At 37.1% G+C, this 20,000-nt stretch overlaps 1 protein-coding gene across 1 annotated transcript in view; it reads right to left on the reverse strand.

The window, feature by feature from the left end:
* SKOR2 (SKI family transcriptional corepressor 2) overlaps window positions 1-20,000 on the reverse strand; it is a gene marked incomplete at its 3' end in the record, with an annotated part of 41,374 nt that overhangs the window by 14,832 nt on the left and 6,542 nt on the right. Inside the window, exons 4-5 of the mRNA XM_081263211.1 lie at window positions 2,867-2,932; window positions 2,387-2,485 (exon numbers count right to left, since the gene is read on the reverse strand). Of these exons, the coding sequence (XP_081119337.1) occupies window positions 2,387-2,485; window positions 2,867-2,932 (165 nt within the window). The remainder of the gene's footprint in view (window positions 1-2,386; window positions 2,486-2,866; window positions 2,933-20,000) is intronic.

Consider the following 20,000-nt stretch of genomic DNA (forward strand, 5'->3'; position numbering starts at 1 on the left):
CGCATTTGCTATTTCCATCCGTGTGAAATTGACTGCCTCTTTGTGGTGTGTGGAAACCACACATTACTCAAACTTGGGCACACACATGCCACTTCCTTGGTCAGTCAAGTATGTTACAGATTTTAAAAAAAGTGGAAAATGTTGTTGTTGTTATTCAATCAAAGTGTTTTATACATGTGGCAATCACAGAGGATTTATTTAAATTCAGATCAAAATAATGAATGATAGATTTGAATTGCAACTGTCCAATCATAGCAATATTTTTTTAACAGAAATGTATTATGCACAGTGTACAATAGAGCAGTTACTAAGGAAAATGTATAAATTATTGTAACTTAGTCAATTCCTTAAATGACTGTTAATTAGTTCTTTTTTTATTAATAGGATAAATTATGGCTACACTGGCTTCATGGGGGAGCTAAAAGGGCACGTTAGGGATTCAATGGGACTTGGACCCACTTCACTGATCTAAAGCAGGGCTTTGCAAACTCTACAATTAGATAAATACCAACCACAGGGAAATAAATCATTTGCCGTCTGCTCCTTGCTGCAAAGAACTGTAAGATACAATCTTTCTTAAGATGTAGCTTTAGGGGGCTGGGGTAGAGTGCTCATCTAGCATGCATGAAGCACTGGGTTCAATCCTTAGGACCACATAAAAATAAAATAAAGATATAGCTTTAGAAGGTAGAGAATTCTGAATCCTGTCCAAGCACCTGTTTTTTTTTTTAAGGCTTCAAAGGTATTTTTAATATTTTTCTTTTCTTGAAGCTACAAATGTCATGATGTTCCTAAATATACTACCCAAAGTTATTGGCTGTTCTCCTGCCTTCGATTTTATTCTGAGGCTCAGAGGAATTCTCTGGATTTAAAACACTGAAGCCCTGGAGCCCCAAACCTGTCTTGGAGTTCCAAAGAGATCATAAACTTGGCAGACCCTCCTGCTCCTGTGGTCAGAGCTCTCCTCCAACACTCAGCTACCTCCTCGTGTTGAGTTCCCACTAAGTATTATTGAAACTCAGTTTGACAGGTTGCCAGAACCTGGTGCTATTCACAAATGCTCCTGGCGTCCACTTTCATTTGTGTTGACTTTGGCACCTGGGAAGCTTTGGTGAGCACAGACCTTCAAGTTCACACGATCAAAATGGTCACAGTTACTACAAAATCTTACAGATGCTGGATGCAGTCTGTGGCTCTGGCACAGAACTATCAACTCGAATTTTGTGATGCCCAGATTAACAGCGAGGGTCCTGTTGGTATTCTAAAGAAGTGTCTCAGAAAAAGTTAATTTTAAATTTATATAATTTTTAAAAAGTGTACATATTGTTTGCTTTCCCACTTTCTCGGAAGAGGTGAATCTGACTAAATGAAACTCCAGAAATCTTGAAAAACACTACTTGGATGCATTTGTCCCATGTGACCCAGCTCAGGGCAGGTGAATTTTAGAACTTTGGATACCTTCTATAAAATATTTCCAAAATTCCAAGACTCTAGGAGCAGAATGATAGTTTTTAGGCTACAATGTCTCCTGCCCCACATTTGGAATGGAGTTTTAACATTCATTGCTAATTGAGAATGCAAAACGTCTAAAGTTATATCCATTTTCATCTAGTTATATCAGTTTTAATTACAGTAGTCCCCTCTTAATTCAGATACCCAAGGTCAACCATAGTCCAAAAGTATTAAATGAAAAATTACAGAAATAAGCAATTCATAAATTTTAAATAACTTTCACTATACTATATGGTTGTTATTTTTCTATTTTATTATTGTTGTTGTTAATCCCTTTGTAAATTACACTTTATCATTAGGTATATAGGTTTAGGAAGAATCAGTATATGTAGGTCCCAAAGGCAGTTTCATGCATTTAATGGGAATCTTCAAATGTATCCCCAAAGATAAGGAGGTACTACTGTAACAAAAGATTCATGTGCATTAAATTGTTAAAGTTTAAATTTTCATATTTATATATATTGCAAGCACCAGGTATCCATCCAGAGATATTTAAGAATAAGAGTTCTTTTGCTTTTCCTATCTTAGATAATAATAAATACTTGTAATTATTTTGTTTAAAAACATACAATCTGAATATATGAATATATTTACATTTTAATTACATGTCTATATATGTATTTTTAAATAGACACTATACATACACACACATACACATATCAATACATAAATACCAAAAGGTTTTTGTAAGGAATTTTATCTGTGAGCCAATTGAAAGCATAAATAAAAGACTATAATTTATGAATATTTAGACCATGGAAAGCCTGTCTGGGATTGTATTTAATCCCTTAATACTTAAAATCACATTCTTAAGGCTAATAATAGAAATGTCAGCAAATATCACAAATTCAATGAAATAAAAGTGATTTCTTACTGAATACTGGGAAAGATGTATTTCCTTTTAACACTTGGAATTCTTGTTCCAGTCGTCTCCGTAAATCTATTTGTTCAAATAAAACCTTCTGAAGTTCTTCTAATAGGGAAAAAAAGAAGAGTCATTTTACTAATCTTTATAAATAACTCTCTAGAGAACTGTTATATATGGCAATTTATTATTATAAGACAAAATATTTTACCAGTTTAAAAAGTGTTGCATAGACATAGGATAGATTTTGTGCAGAAATCCATGAATATAAATCAATGTAATATATTATTTTAAAGTATTGTATTACAGTGTCATGTATTGATTGATATGTATGCATTAATCTCAATTATATCCACCCAATGGTCCATATATTATTCATATGTTGCTTGTCAAGCTTAAAATATGGTGTAGAACAAAAATATCCTCTTATTATCTCCATAGTCTTTTAAAGCTAAGAGAAGTTCTACAGGATGAAAACTTTTTCTTTACCTTTCCCCATATTTTCTACATCCTTTTTGAGTGAATGAGGTGAACTGGTTTCTTGTGTATGTTCACCTTTTAAAAAAGGAGAAAAATATTATTAGTTTTGTGTAGGCTATTTTCTGAAAGTCTTTCTTTGCATTTTCTTTGAATATCTACAAAAGAGTTTATTTAATAATAACCTGAAATTAGAACTGCTCAGACCCAAGTGTGGTTTTCATTTGCGCAGGTACAATTCTCCTGAACCGTGGAGGGAGCTACAGAAAAGGAGGGCAGAACTGCCTGGCCTGTGCTCAGCAGCTCCAGTGAAAGCAGAATCCTGAAGTTCACCCTTCTCCAGGTTCCCCACAACTTCCATCCTTTACAACACAAGTAATTGCTGGAATGGGCAAAAGAGCAGGCTGGGCAAGTTTGGATTTCTGGCAGAAATTTCTGATCAGAGCTGCTCTCCTCCCTGAAGTGAAGAGTGAAGTAGCCTGATTTCAACTAGGAGGCCCTCAAGACCACAGAGGGAAAAGCCTCCTAGAATTCTCAGGTCCCTAAAATGTGGGGCAGTGAAAAAGAAGTGGGGGAAAGCCTTGAGTTGTTCATTTAGCATGGATAACCCTGAAGGGGTTTCTTGGCAATGGATGGCTTATTAAAAAAAAAATCAACTTAAAACAGAGATATGAAATTAGTTATCTACTTGTTTTTAAATATTTACTTGCTTGTGGATAGTCTTTTAGCTACTCATTTTGGACCAATAAAAATTATACTGTGGGACCTTGGGGTGTAACTCCATGGTAGAGTACATGCCTAGCATGCCCAAGGCCCTGGGTTCAATCCCCAGCACCAAACAAACAAACAAACAACAAACCCCAACTATGTTGTGGGTAAATGTTAGATTGTTATTCTTACTTATTTTTCTTGTGCTGGGTAGAGTAATAGAAAGCTAAACAATTTTTTAAAAGTCCTATCTACAGTAAATTTTTTTTCCGGTGTTGAGTGCTCCTGAGTTCAATCCCCTGTATCCCCTCCCGGAAAAAAAATTTACTGTAGATAGGACTTTTAAAAAATTGTTTAGCTTTACTACATAATCCAGAAAATATAAATAAACCAAAGAAATTCAATCATTCAACTAAGCAGATAATTGTATCTTCAAACTTCAAACTGATTTCTGCAATATCCAAGTAATGTAATTAAGCTTTCTACCCTTGTCTAGAGAGGTATGGTAGAACAGATAGAGGCACTCTGACACTGGGTATGATGGCCCATGGCTGTAATCCCAGTGGCTTGGAAGGCCAAGGCAGGAGGATTGCAAAATCAAGGTCACTCTCTGGGGAGCTTAGTGAAACCCTGCCTCAAAATAAAAAATAAAAAGGATTGGGATGTAGCTCAATGGTAGAGGACCCCTGGGTTCAATCCCTGGTATGAGGAGGAGTGCCCTGAAAAGGTTTTATGGATTCCCTTCCCCAGCTCCAAGAGGCTAGATCCCTCCTCTGTGTCCTGAGAGAATCTTGCACAGGTTGTGGTCCTGTCTGCCTATTCTTCTTCCTCACCTACTAGGCCATGTGCCACTTGGAGGAAGGGGCTCTGTCTTTTCTGCATGGCTGGTGCTTAACATCGTCCTGGAGACACAATAACCCTTCAATAAAGTATCTTCAGTTGTTATTGAAAATAATCCAGGAGGTCATAAATTCTAAATTATGGCATAAGCAAGAATTCATTGTATCAATTCTCTCCTATTTATCATTTCCCTCAGCAAGAAACAAAATGATGGCACACACCTGTAATCCCAGCAGCTCAGGAGACTGAGACAGGAGGATTGTGAGTTCAAGGCCAGCCTCAGCAATGGTGAGGCATTAAGCAACTCAGTGAAACCCTGTCTCTAAATAAAATACAAAATAGGGCTAGGAATGTGGCTCAGTGGTTGAGTGCTCCTAAGTTCAATCCCCAGTATCCCGCTCCCGGAAAAAAAGAAACAAACTGTAATGGCCCCAGGCACTTGTAGGAATACTAGAAAATTTAATTGCCAAGGTAAATTTTTCTATGAAAAGAGAACAGAATTTCTCCCCAAAGCAGCAACTTATACTTGGGTATCATGGACTAACAGGAAAATCTTCAACATGATACTATAAATGGCATTTCTGCACTCCACCTGGTGATTTTCAGGAGTGTGTGCATGCTAAGCATGCTCATGTGTTTGCAAATATCTGTGCCTGTGTGTATGTGAGTATTTCTGAACACATGCATGGTTAGGGATGGAGCTTAATAATATCCTTGGCATTCCTAAGTTCTTTAATGGCAGGCATTTTCTCTACTAGCTAGTCACTTCCACACAACTTCATTCCCACTCATCTTGGATGTGACCTCTATAGGCCTAGGTGCTAATGTTTACTCTTAACCTTGAAATTTTGGCTTTCTTCACATAAAGAGAAAGTAACAAGGAAATACCTGTGAAATAGTTTAAATATAGACCTCGATATAATTCCTAATAATACTATTATCTAAAAGAAGAACAATATGAAGGTTGAGACAAATCACTTATATGTAAAGGAAGGATAATGGTATTTTGAAATGAAAATAAATATAGATTACGTGCAGTGTTGCCTGTTTAGTCTCAGTCAGCCAGTTGAGCATATAGAAGTTTCACACTCATATACAATATTAAATCTGAATGAGAGTAAGAACCAGCCCACACATATCTTTGCACTTATCTACAGGATATAACGAGGCTATATCACTCTACAACTTTCTTGATCACTCAAAACATGATGTAGATGAGATCATTTGTTCCTGAAAAGGCAATTCTAGAAGCCATGTTCTCATCACATGAGGGATGGGATTCTTTTTGACTCCTTAGTATATTTTGTGTACTGTTTGTTTTATATTACACTTCATTTTGATAATTCAGTTTAAAAATTAAAATATGATTTGCAAAAATGCCTGTCTTTTCCACTTCACAATTAGTCAAGTTTTACATGGTATGAAACCACTAAACAGATAGCTAATACATGGAAATGTGAACCACAGGAAAATCTGCTGGTGACATTAATAACAAGCTTTGCTTTTCATCAGCTTAGAGGAGGTTTTGTTGATATCAGTGTCTATTTCAGATATTTTACTGAAAGTTTTTGAGCTGAGAAGATTTAAATGTTTCCCTTACAAAGCATTTTTTAAATAGTTAGAAGGTAGGTAAACAAGGAGCACAGAAGCCGCTTCGACCGCCTTGTGTGCATCTTTTACTGGACGGTTGCCTTTTGCATATTACTAATCCGTGAAAACCAGATTGTTAATGGTGGTTAAAAATGACCTCTGGGAGCCTGGATGTTTGTTCACTATTACTGCTAATGTTTACCATCTGGTTAAAAAAAAAGGCAGTCTAATACTAGATTAAATAAATGTGATTTAATTGACAGTGAGCTTCCACTTTTTATAAATATTCCATCAGGTTAGATGCATTTTACTTGTACAAAATTAATGAATGGGTTTGGAAATATCCCAACATTAAAATGCTGGCTTCCCTCTCCCTCATAGTCTCCCTTTAAAAAAAAAAAGTTGCAGTGTAGGGAAACATAGCAGTCTTCGTGTATAGAGCTAAAGGAGAGAATGTTACACACAGAAGGAATTTGGTTTCAAACATGTCTTAAGTCAGACCACACAAAACAGTCGAGTGGTTTGAAGTTGGAACATAACGAATAATCAGGGCATAAAATGCACCCCTGTACCAACACCTACTCCAGAGGCTGAGGCAGGAGGATCAAAAGTTCAAGAACAGTGTGGGGAACTAAGACCTCGTCTCAAAATTCAAAACAATTTTTTTTAATGTTCAGGAATAGTGCATCCTATGGACAGATGTGACTAAAACTTGCTTTTGGGGGGATCTGATCACAATAGCCCCCACCAGGGTACCTTCACAGGTCCAGCTTACGGTGCTCGGCATGGTTTCCATGCAGCCCCAGCAGGCAGAGGCAGCATCATGTATGTTAGAGAAACCTTACTGCGGCCATTGCAATGGAAGCAGGGGGCCTGGGGCTACAAGGTTCCTGCTTTCCTGTTCCTCTCCTGGGTCCTCCAGAACCAAGTGGTCCCAGGTTCTAAGTGAAGGCTCCGCACTACCCTTAGTTCAGCCCTCACTCAGCCATTGGAAAGTGGAAATACAAGAGACATGGATGTGAGAATCCATTCCATGCTGCCATACTGCAGCAGACATGAGCAGTAAATAGCAAACGAGGAAGGAACTGGAACCTACAAAGAAAAATCAGTCAGTAAATTCATTATCATTACCTTTCAAGGCACAAGAGCAACTAATTGCTTTCTCTCACATATCATGCCACACCTCTGCTCAAGAACCTGCAAAGACTCCCAGTGGTCTATATCAAAGAATCCACTCTGACTTTTTCCTTGAAGCCTCCATGTTCTCCCATAGCTTTGCCCCACCTGCTGAATGGAGGTGTCCACTGCCAACACAAAACCTTTATTGAAGTCAAGTCTATATTTCCTACTTCCACTGGATGGTTCTGTCTTACGCTGTTTCTCTTACTTAAGGTACCTTTCCCTCTCCTCCCTGTCCATCTAAAGTCAGAATGCCATCCAAATCCCTGTCAGTCATAGACTCAATGTTTGAATCTGTCCAATAATCTCATACATTGAGATCCTCATCTCCAATGCGATAGTTCAGCCTTTGGGAGGTGATTGGGAGGTTTTGAGAGTAGAACCCTTAGGACTGGTTTTAGTGTCCTTATGAAAGAGGACTCAGAGAGCTCCCTCCCCACTTTTCTGCCACATGAGAACATAGCAAGAAAAATAGCTATTTATGAATCAGAAAGAGCGCTGTCATCAAACACTGAATCTTCTGGTACCTTGATCCTGAACTTCTCAGACTCCAGAACTATGAGAAATAAACATTGCTTAAAACACCCAAATCTATGGTGTTTTTGTTATAGCAGCCTGGCTTCAATGACACTTCTATAAGCCTTTCTCAACTTCTGCAAATGCCACTGACCTCCTTCCTGTGTTGTGGTTCAAAATGCTTATCATCTTTCCTCTGCCCCTTGTATCCAATATTCTAGTGTTTCTCCTCTGTTAGTCTGGTCTTCTCCACTAGAAATATGTTTTCTGAGAACAGGGAGATGCTGCCCTACAGGTAGCCCTATCATTCCTACCCTAGGGAAGGATACAAATGTATTCCACTAATACTTGGACTTAACTCATTCTGATTTATGAAAGAAATACCAACTAGTGTTATCATAAATCCTCATGTGTCATAAAGGGTTCTAAAACATGAACGCAGTCCTACAAATGAAGAAGCACATTTTGATCCATTTATACATTCTGATGAAGTTAGGCTAACTCTATATTTTCAGATTACTGGGAAAGTTGGTGATATTCCAGTAGGAAATTAGTTTTGTTCCATTTGATCTTTAGAAAACCAAACCATAGCACTGAATTACAACCAAAACATGGGAAAATATCAATGAACATACAAGTAAGTAAAAATAGCTTACACTTTTAGAACTCATTTAGTTATTTACTTTTATTTTATTTTTTGTGATGCTGGAGATCGAACTCAGGGCTTCAGGCATGCTACGCAAGGGCTCTACCACTGAGCTACATCCCAGTCTAAGCTCATTTAATTACCACCAAATGAGTAGGTGAGATGACATGTTCTGTTTGTGGTCATGAAGAGAAGTTGATTAAATAGTACCACTCTTCTCAAGCCAATCACTGAATTCAATAAATAAGATTGGTTAAATATTGTAACCTGTATATACATGGGGTATACTATATGCATGGGAACAATATGAAAAACTATGCATTTGGGTAAAGAGTAAGGAATGTGGCCTTCACCCATCCCTTCTACAGAAATGCAATCTCTCTTGCCCCTCCTTTCATCCTCCACTTGGTTTCCTGCTCTTGTCTTGGCTATCTCCTTTATAAATTCTCCCTTGAGCCTTCAACTGGTACTCAGAGATACTGCCAGCTGCCAGCAAGTTGTTTGTCACTGAAAGGGCCTCTGTGTCCCCCTAGTACTGCTGTTGACAACACTGATGAAAAATATTTGGAAAAAATATTTCCTTTTATAGAAAGAAAGCATGTCATATAATTGCCCACTCAAGGTAACTTTACTGGAGGAAATTATTTTAGTCTGGGGCTTTGTCCACACATGAGATACACATGTACTCTAACGTTTAGATGAAGAACCATCCTTTCAGTCAAGCAGCCAATGTTTCCATAGTTCATGGGCTTGTGTGCTACCACCTGTGTTCTGGTGCAGGGGAGCAGATACATCCTGCACTGAAAGCTGCAAATGGTCTCTGCATGCTGTTCCCATGCCCCCTCAGGCTGGACTAAGGTTCTTCCTTCTTGCTTCCCAGAAACCTCAGCACTGGGCCTGACCTCTGTTGAATAGCCTCCATTCATGCACATTTAATTCCCAAATAAACACTGACTTTTAATAATTGATCTTAGTTTTATAATGTGGATTTAATTGAGGTTTTTCTGTAATTTTTAATTTTTTCTTTCTCTCACAATCTATTTTAGAGGTATAAACAGGATGAGGTCAAAATTAATCTACAGGGGATTCCAATATGGCAGCAGGCGCAGAGAGATCAAGTCTCTGACCTCGTCAGCTGTGCAGGCATAGGGAGTCTTAAACAACCTAAATCTGTTTGCTCAGGATCACTAGGCAATGCTGAGCTGACGTGGATCTGGGGTGAACAGCCTGGGCCTCTCAGAACACACACTGAGCCCAGATCGGCTGAATTCAAGCTCCCGTTCGCCTGCTTCCCGCAGACAAACAGCTGTGAGTCAGCACTAATCCATCCAGCTGAAACAACTGGTCAGCCCTTCTCATCCTACGGAGGTAAATGCCTACCGAGCCTTCATAGGTAGTGGCCACAGGTTTGAAACGGGGCTTGGGAGAGACAGTAAGGACCCACCCGTTGCATTGGTCGCCCGGCAAAGGGAAACGAACTGTCGCCATTTGCAAGAGATACCACCATGGCAGAGATCTGACGTCATCAGACTGCGGCGGAGGAGATAACTTCATTGAAACCTGCGGATACAGGTGTGTAATTCCCTAGCCTTCCCTCTCCACACATGGGGAAACCTTAAGGGCCCCTCCCAGCTCTCCCGTAAGGGCCCCTCCCAGCTCTCCCGTGAGTGCGATAGCCAGACCGAGGGAATCAGAGGTGGTGCGGGACCCGCAGCGCGGAACTACCGCTCCCACCAGTGCTGACAGCTGAGGTCTCTTGCACCAGCTACCAGGGGCATGGCTACCGGAGGGCAAGTAAAATTCACTGAGGATTCTCAACCCCAAGCTCTACAAACTTAGGGTCTGAGGGAATGGCAAACTGGAAGAGTGCGTCCAGTTGTTCATGAAAACAGGGCTCCCGGGAGCAGCAGACGTGGCATGTAGCCAGTATTGTGGTGAGCAGCGCCCGTGAGAGGGGCCTGGCTAGAGGAAAAGTGGGAAGTGACTAGACACAAGAGGAGGCCCTAGGCACTCAGGATTGGAGACTCGCCCAGTCTGGGAGGAGCTGCTGCACAGTGATTGGTTCCCATGTATTGACAGGAGAAACTTGGCCTGGTGGGCACAGCGCGACCTACTGGAAGAGAAGTTAATCAAACTCTAAGACTGCATTTATTAGTTTTTTTTTCTTTTTTTTTTCTTTTCTCTTTTTTTTGATTTGGGTTTTTCTTTCATTTTCATTTTTCTTTCTTGTTGTTTTTTTAAATTTTTTTTTTACAATTTTTTTTAAAATTTTTTTTCTTCTAATTTTAATTTTAATTTTTTTATTATTTTTTTAAAAATTTTTTTTTCTTTTTTTATTTCCTATTTTTTTCTTCTTTTGTCTTTGCATTTATTTTCAATTATCTTATCCCCCCTTCCTTGAATTCTACCTGCTTACTCTCATTCTCTTTAGTGACTTCTTCCCTTCCCTTCTAATACCTTTCCTCCCAAGCATCAAATAAATTTATAGGAGTAAACAGTAACTCATCAGTCAAATAGAACAAGAAGTAACATGAGCAGCTTCAAAAAGCAAGGAATAAAAGGAGTACAAACAATGCAGGACAGCCTAAATATTCAGGAGGACCTAGAGTCATCAGAAAAATGGTCATATAAAGAACTCAAGGAACACCTTAGACAGATGGAATGGAACCTTAAAGAGGATACAAGACAGCAAATTCAAGCAGCGAAAGAACACATTGAGAATGTATTACATAAACAGATAAAAGAAGAAGTTAAGCATCTTTATCAAGAGATAGAGATTATAAAAAATAATCAAACAATAATTCTAGAAATGAAGGAAATGATAAACCAAATTAAAAACTCAATTGAGAGTATCACTAACAGAGTGGAGCAAGTAGAAGCCAGAACGTCAGATAATGAAGACAAAATATATCATCTTGAAAAGAGTCTAGCCAACTCAGAAAGGTTGGTAAAAAATCACGAGAAAAACATCCAAGAGTTATGGGATAACATAAAAAAAACAAACTTACGAATCATCGGGATAGAAGAAGGTACAGAGATTCAAACCAAGGGAATGAGTAACCTGCTGAATGAAATAATTACAGAAAACTTTCCAGAAATAAAAAAGGAAACAGATATACAAATTGAAGATGCATACAGGACACCAAGCACACAAAATCACAGTAGACCAACGCCAAGACACATTGTTATGAAGATATCCAATATACAGAACAAAGAGAAAATATTAAAAGCTACAAGAGAAAGGAGACAGATTACATTCAGGGGTAAACCAATAAGGTTAACAATGGATTTTTCATCACGGACACTGAAAGCAAGAAGGTCATGGAACAATGTATTTCAAACACTGAAAGACAATGGATGCCAACCAAGAATTCTGTATCCAGCAAAATTAAGCTTCAGGTATGACAAAGAAATAAAAATCTTTCATGATAAACAAAAGTTAAAAGAATTTGCAGCCAGAAAACCAGCATTGCAAAGCATTTTGAGCAAAACACTACACGAGGAAGAAATGAAAAACAATAACCAAAACCATCAGTGGGAAGTGCCTTGGTAAAGATAGAGGGCGAGGGGAAAGATAATCATGGAGAAACAAACTAAATTTTTTTTAAAAAGGATAAGTAATCAAACATGGATGGAAGTACAAACCATATATCAATAGTAACTCTGAATGTTAATGGCTTAAACTCTCCAATAAAGCGACATAGGCTGGTATCATGGATTTAAAAAAACAAATCCAACAATATGCTGCCTCCAGGAGACACATCTGATTGGAAAAGACATACACAGGCTGAAGGTGAAAGGATGGGAAAAAATATACCACCCACACGGTCCTCGTAAGCAAGCAGGGGTGGCCATCCTCATATCGAATAAAATCGACTTCAAGACTAAGTTAATCAAAAGGGATAAAGAAGGACATTATATACTGTTAAAAGGAACCATTCATCAACAAGACATAACAATTATCAATATTTATGCACCAAATAATGGTGCTGCGACATTCATAAAACAAATTCTCCTCAAGTTCAAGAATCAAATAGACCACAACACAATAATTATCGGTGACTTCAACACACCTCTCTCACCATTGGACAGATCCTCCAAACAAAAGTTGAATAAAGAAACTATAGAACTCAATATCACAATCAATAACCTAGACTTAACTGACATATATAGAATATATCAACCATCATCAAATGGATATACTTTTTTCTCAGCAGCACATGGATCCTTCTCAAAAATAGACCATATATTATGCCATAGGGCATTCCTCAGTAAATATAAAGGGGTGGAGATAATACCATGCATTTTATCTGATCATAATGGAATGAAACTGGAAATCAATGATAAAAGAAGGAAGGAAAAATCCTACATCACATGGAAAATGAACAATATGTTACTGAATGATCAATGGGTTGCAGAAGACATAAAGGAGGAAATCAAAAAATTCTTAGAGATAAATGAAAATACAGACACAACATATCGGAATCTATGGGACACAATGAAAGCAGTTTTAAGAGGAAAATTCATCGCCTGGTGGTCATTCCTCAAAAAAAGAAAAAACCAACAAATAAATGAGCTCACACTTCATCTCAAAGCCCTAGAAAAGGAAGAGCAAAACAACAGCAAATGTAGCAGAAGGCAAGAAATAATTAAAATCAGAGCGGAAATCAATGAAATTGAAACAAAAGAAACTATTGAAAAAATTAACAAAACTAAAAGTTGGTTCTTTGAAAAAATAAATAAGATCGACAGACCTTTAGCCATGCTAACGAAAAGAAGAAGAGAGAGAACTCAAATTACTAACATACGGGATGAAAAAGGCAATATCATAACAGATGCTATAGAAATACAGAAGAAAATTAGAAATTATTTTGAAAACCTATATTCCAATAAAATAGAAGATAGTGGAGACATCAACACATTTCTTAAGTCATATGATTTGCCCAGACTGAGTCAGGAGGATACACACAATTTGAACAGACCAATATCAATGGATGAAATTGAAGAAGCCATCAAAAGACTACCAACCAAGAAAAGCCCAGGACCGGATGGGTATACAGCGGAGTTTTACAAAACCTTTATAAAAGAATTAAAACCAATACTTTTCAAGTTATTTCAGGAAATAGAAAAAGAGGGAGCTCTTCCAAATTCATTCTATGAGGCCAACATCACCCTGATTCCGAAACCAGACAAAGACACCTCAAAGAAAGAAAACTACAGACCAATATCTCTAATGAACCTAGATGCAAAAATCCTCAATAAAATTCTGGCGAATCGAATACAAAAACACATCAAAAAAATTGTGCACCATGATCAAGTAGGATTCATCCCTGGGATGCAAGGATGGTTCAATATACGGAAATCAATAAATGTTATTCACCACATCAATAGACTTAAAGATAAGAACCATATGATCATCTCGATAGACGCAGAAAAAGCATTCGACAAAGTACAGCATCCCTTTATGTTCAAAACATTAGAAAAACTAGGGATAACAGGAACTTACCTTGACATTGTAAAAGCTATCTATGCTAAGCCTCAGGCTAGCATCATTCTGAATGGACAAAAGTTAAAGGCATTCCCTCTAAAATCTGGAACAAGACAGGGATGTCCTCTATCACCACTTCTATTCAATATAGTTCTCGAAACACTGGCCAGAGCAATTAGACGAAAGAAATTAAAGGCATAAAAATAGGAAAAGAAGAACTTAAATTATCACTATTTGCAGATGACATGATTCTATACCTAGAAGACCCAAAAGGGTCTACAAAGAAACTACTAGAACTAATAAATGAATTCAGCAAAGTGGCAGGATATAAAATCAACACGCATAAATCAAAGGCATTTCTGTATATCAGCGACAAAACTTCTGAAACGGAAATGAGGAAAAACACTCCATTCACAATATCCTCAAAAAAAATAAAATACTTGGGAATCAACCTAACAAAAGAGGTGAAAGATTTATACAATGAAAACTACAGAACCCTAAAGAGAGAAGTAGAAGAAGATCTTAGAATATGGAAAAATATACCCTGTTCATGGATAGGCAGAACTAACATCATCAAAATGGCGATATTACCAAAAGTTCTCTATAGGTTTAATACAATGCCAATCAAAATCCCAATGGCATTTCTTGTAGAAATAGATAAAGCAATCATGAAATTCATATGGAAAAATAAAAGACCCAGAATAGCAAAAGCAATTCTAAACAGGAAGTGTGAATCAGGTGGTATAGCGATACCAGATTTCAAACTATATTACAGAGCAATAGTGACAAAAACAGCATGGTACTGGTACCAAAACAGGCGGGTGGACCAATGGTATAGAATAGAGGACACAGAGACTAATCCACAAAGTTACAACTATCTTATATTTGATAAAGGGGCTAAAAGCATGCAATGGAGGAAGGATAGCATCTTCAACAAATGGTGTTGGGAAAACTGGAAATCCATATGCAACAAAATGAAACTGAATCCCTTTGTCTCGCCATGCACAAAAGTTAACTCAAAATGGATCAAGGAGCTTGATATCAAATCAGAGACTCTGCGTCTGATAGAAGAAAATGTTGGCTCCGATCTACATATTGTGGGGTCGGGCTCCAAATTCCTTAATAGGACACCCATAGCACAAGAGTTAATAACAAGAATCAACAAATGGGACTTACTTAAACTAAAAAGTTTTTTCTCAGCAAGAGAAACAATAAGAGAGGTAAATAGGGAACCTACATCCTGGGAACAAATCTTTACTCCTCACACTTCAGATAGAGCCCTAATATCCAGAGTATACAAAGAACTCAAAAAATTAGACAATAAGATAACAAATAACCCAATCAACAGATGGGCCAAAGACCTGAACAGACACTTCTCAGAGGAGGATATACAATCAATCAAGAAGTACATGAAAAAAATGCTCACCATCTCTAGTAGTCAGAGAAATGCAAATCAAAACCACCCTAAGATACCATCTCACTCCAGTAAGATTGGCAGCCATTATGAAGTCAAACAACAACAAGTGCTGGCGAGGATGTGGAGAAAAGGGTACACTTGTACATTGCTGGTGGGACTGCAAATTGGTGCGGCCAATTTGGAAAGCAGTATGGAGATTCCTGGGAAAGCTGGGGATGGAACCACCATTTGACCCTGCTATTGCCCTTCTCGGACTATTCCCTGAAGACCTTAAAAGAGCGTACTACAGGGATACTGCCACATCGATGTTCATAGCAGCACAATTCACAATAGCTAGACTGTGGAACCAACCCAGATGCCCTTTAATAGATGAATGGATAAAAAAAATGTGGCATCTATACACAATGGAGTACTATGCAGCAATAAAAAATGACAAAATCATAGAATTTGCAGGGAAATGGATGGCACTAGAGCAGATTATGCTTAGTGAAGCTAGCCAATCCCTAAAAAACAAATACCAAATGTCTTCTTTGATATAATGAGAGCAACTATGAACAGAGCAGGGAGGAAGAGCAAGAAGAAAAGATTAACATTAAACGGAGACATGAGATGGGAGGGAAAGGGAGAGAAAAGGGAAATTGCATGGAAATGAAGGGAGACCCTCATTGCTATACAAAATTACATATAAGAGGTTGTGAGGGGAATGGGAAAATAAACAAGGAGAGAAATGAATTACAGTAGATGGGGTAGAGAGAGAAGATGGGAGGGGAGGGGAGGGGGGATAGTAGGGGATAGGAAAGGTAGCAGAATACAACAGTTACTAATAGGGCATTATGTAAAATTGTGGATGTGTAACCGACGTGATTCTGCAATCTGCATTTGGGGTAAAATTGGGGGTTCATAACCCACTTCAATCTAATGTATGAAATATGATATGTCAAGAGCTTTGTAATGTTGTGAACAACCAATAAAAAAAAAGAAAAAAATTAATCTACAGTTGGTATAACTAGTGGGTTTAAGAATAACCCAAATTTAGTACAATATATGGTTCAGAGATTCTTTATTTTTAATTTTTATGTTTTTAACTATGAATAATTGTATTTTTCTTTTATTTTTATTTTTGCTTAGGTTCATAGAATTTTTAAAGTGTGCTTTTCATCAAGACATTAAAAAATCAATTATATAGAAGGCAAGGTTAAATAATTTTCTCCTCTATCAATGGGACATAGACTTCTGCTAATTTCTTGGTGCTAAATTTCTACATTAAACTACTTCCCCTGTGATGTTTGGCACTTTAGTGAGGTCACAGAGCAGAAGAAAAAAGAAAATCAATATCACTGGAGAGGGTATTCTATAGAATGAACTAAATATTAACTCCATTAGTGGGGGTTGGGGAAAAGCAAGTGAAAGATTAAGTAATGCTGGTGGGATAACAATTAAACCCAAGAGTAATGAAAACTTTATAACTTATGATCAAAACTTACTGTGAGTTGTATAAATATTGCTTCTTGAATCAGTATATTAAACATCTTTGATCATTGAATCTTGAGTCCATGCAAGATTTTTCTTGAGTTTTAGAATTAGTGTTGTGAGTTAATGCTATTTAATATTTTTTTCTAGAAAGTTTTTTTTATTGTCCTTCTCTATCTCCTTGAGTTTTATATACATTTTTTAAAAAATCATTAGTAAGAAAATATTTTTGTCAATAAAAAGAAACTGATATGTGAAACATATGGATTATTTAATTTTGAGTACATATTATTGAAAGACCTCAAAATACATTAGAAAAAAGTAAAAGTTTGTACTAAATTAGAGGTTAGAGGTTTCATCAAAATTTACAGGCAGATAAATTGAGACACAAACTTAGTTGAATTTACCTAATAAGTGAGAGAATTACAACCTAGATCTACTATTCTGTGCTTTTAAGAATTTCTCTTCTTCCTTTCCTTTTTTTTTTTAAATCATAAGCCCGTTCTAAAATAGAATGGAATAATAAATCAGAGTGCCTCATCTGCTATATATTCATGAGAAGTGTAACTGCTTCTTACTATTCTCAGAAATCCATCCACAGCATATTAAGTACACTAGAGAATCATGCCAGTGGAAATCAAATTGATTTTAAAACTTCTATACATATAACAAGATGCAGCCACGCTCAGGGTCTGATGGTGCTGGCATTTCTACAATGAAAGGGATTGGGAAGTGGGGATGACTCCACTTCCCTGATTTCCTTGACCTGCAATAGCTTTGAGCTGTCTTACCAGCTTACCCTAGTGCATTCAATTTCAAATCACTTAACTTCACTGAAGTTATTCAAAACGAATATGCAAAACCCTAATTCTGGGATTGCAGGCGAAATGCTGTCATTTATATTTTTGAGTACGTAATATTTTGACCAAACTACGATCTCCTCAATCTACTGGGTTTGATTTTAAGCGTGGTCCACTTTTAAAGGGTTCTATAGATAAAAGGTCTACTGGCTTTTTGGGAAATTTAGGCTAATTAAGAACTTCAATGTTTGGCCCTTCTAATTATACAGAAGTACAAACATAGATTCTGTATAAGGTTAATAGCCATTAACAAAGAGGTTTTAAAAAATCATTTAAAAATATAATCTCTTCAAAAAATTGCTGCAAAGTAACTTACCAATGAGGCTGAAAGGATGAAGAAAGGCTAAACTGAATTAAATGTTGAACCAAAAAAAAATCTACTGGAACTAAGTATTTGCATTAGGGGTCAGTTAATGCAAGTAACTATGACTTGAAGATATTTCTATGTCCTTAGTTGTTTAGGAAAAAGTCATTGGAATTTCGTGATGAACTACATTTATGACTACCACGGGAGAGAAAAAATTCATATAAAAATTAAAAATTGCATTCTGACTTATCAGGCAGTTGGAAGAGACAGATCACTCTTCAATGTTATAGTTGCATATGCAAAGAAATTAAATAGTTATTTTCAATAATAATGACTGGATTAGACATTGATGAAAGCAACACAGTGTTACTAATATAAACTTGGCTGGATGCAATTTTGTGTAGATCCTTATCATAGTATTTCTACTGCAGCATAGCTAGTCTGTCTCCTCCTCTTGATTGGCAGCAACTCAAGGTCAGAGTGGTGTTGATTTCTACTTGAATCTCTAGGGCCTAGCAAAGTACCGATCACACAGTATGCATTCGAATCTAATTGCGGAGTCAGTGAGTAAATAAGTAAACACTATCCTGTATGTGTAGATGTTAACCTTTGTCGCATGGGAGAAATATTTCCACTAAGCAGCAGTGAGCACCGGATAAGGCATTTGGTTACTCTTGCTCCAAGGCTGCTTATCACAAATGCTCATAATCTCTTGGATTCATCTGAATTTTTGACACTTTGCCAAATAAATGGATTCTTGGAATCTGACCACGAGTAAATATATTAATATCAAAACAGGCCAATTGGGTGCCTACTCTGAGATTTTCTCAAATGTGTATTTCAATACAAGCAAATTTCTCCTACAAGCAAGGACAGTTGAAGAAACTTCAAATTAAGTCCCATGACAACTCAAACCCTTAAACACTTTTAGGGGTTTAAAACTTCACATACAGGGCCTGTGCAGTGGTGCACAACTGTAGTCCAAGCCACTCCGGAGACTGAGGAGGGCAAATGGCTTAAGCCCAGGAATTCAAGACCAGCCTAGGCAACATAGGGAGATTCTGTCTTAAAAGAAATAAACAAAACAAATAACATAAAAAAATCTCAATATTCCCAGCCAAAGAGCCAAAAGGATAAATTCCTTGGAGTCAAGATTCCAATATAAATTTAACAAAATATATTCTTCACCTGAAAGTTGCTTATTTCAGTAATGTTTTCATCCCTTCCACGTCTTGTCTCCCATTCAATACAAGATAATAATATTGTATAACCTACCACCTACATACTTTCCTGAATAATGTGAGAATGAAATTGTGATATGGAAAATCAATGTGGAACAAGTTTCTCTGGGAATCTGTGTCAAATTAATTATTGTGAGAAAGGGACTAGCAATATATCACCGGTATGAGTGGGTGTTATTACCAACGTAACTATTGACTGCACTGCCCCGAGCTCCAGGCACTGCGGAATTTTTATGTGAACACCTGATCCTGACTACACTTTTACTTACTTCCTTTTGGCATTCATAGTTCCGTTGGAATATCCAACAACAGTGAATCCTGTGGCTATCGTTCTTGGGGTTCTGATGGTGTCTCAGGTTTATATTGGCCTTAATGAGGTGTGGGGAAAATAAAGCTCTTGCAAGGCCAGGACTTGTTTCCAAATTCCATCCAAATCATAGGAGGGTGGAAGAGAGAATCCAGTTTTTAACAAATCGCAGAAACTATTAATACGCACAAAATGAAAAAATGGAAACTCCGTGAAGGAATCAGTTTGTTCTAATAATTTATATTTCTAATAGGTCCATTGTTGAAATGCTAACTTAAAACTTTCATAAAAATTTCATAAAAATTATGAATACAAGTTGTTAAATGCAGTGTAAGAAATTAGAGTTTCTAAATAGAAATGCTTTCAGGTTGTGGGATCTGGGTTCTCTCATTTAATCTGGAAACTATTTTAAATATCAAGTTATCCTTTAGTTTTGTACAAGTCATTGTTACCTCTGGAAAAGCACACTTTATGTTTTTATAGCATAATTATGATTTTTTATTTCCTTCAAAGTTTGTACCAAAATAGAGTAAAAATTTAGCAGAATGAGACTTAATGATGATTGATGTTTACTAGC

Source organism: Spermophilus citellus, assembly GCF_964194105.1.
Source record: "Spermophilus citellus genome assembly, chromosome: 12".
Classification (NCBI taxonomy): Eukaryota; Metazoa; Chordata; class Mammalia; order Rodentia; family Sciuridae; genus Spermophilus; species Spermophilus citellus.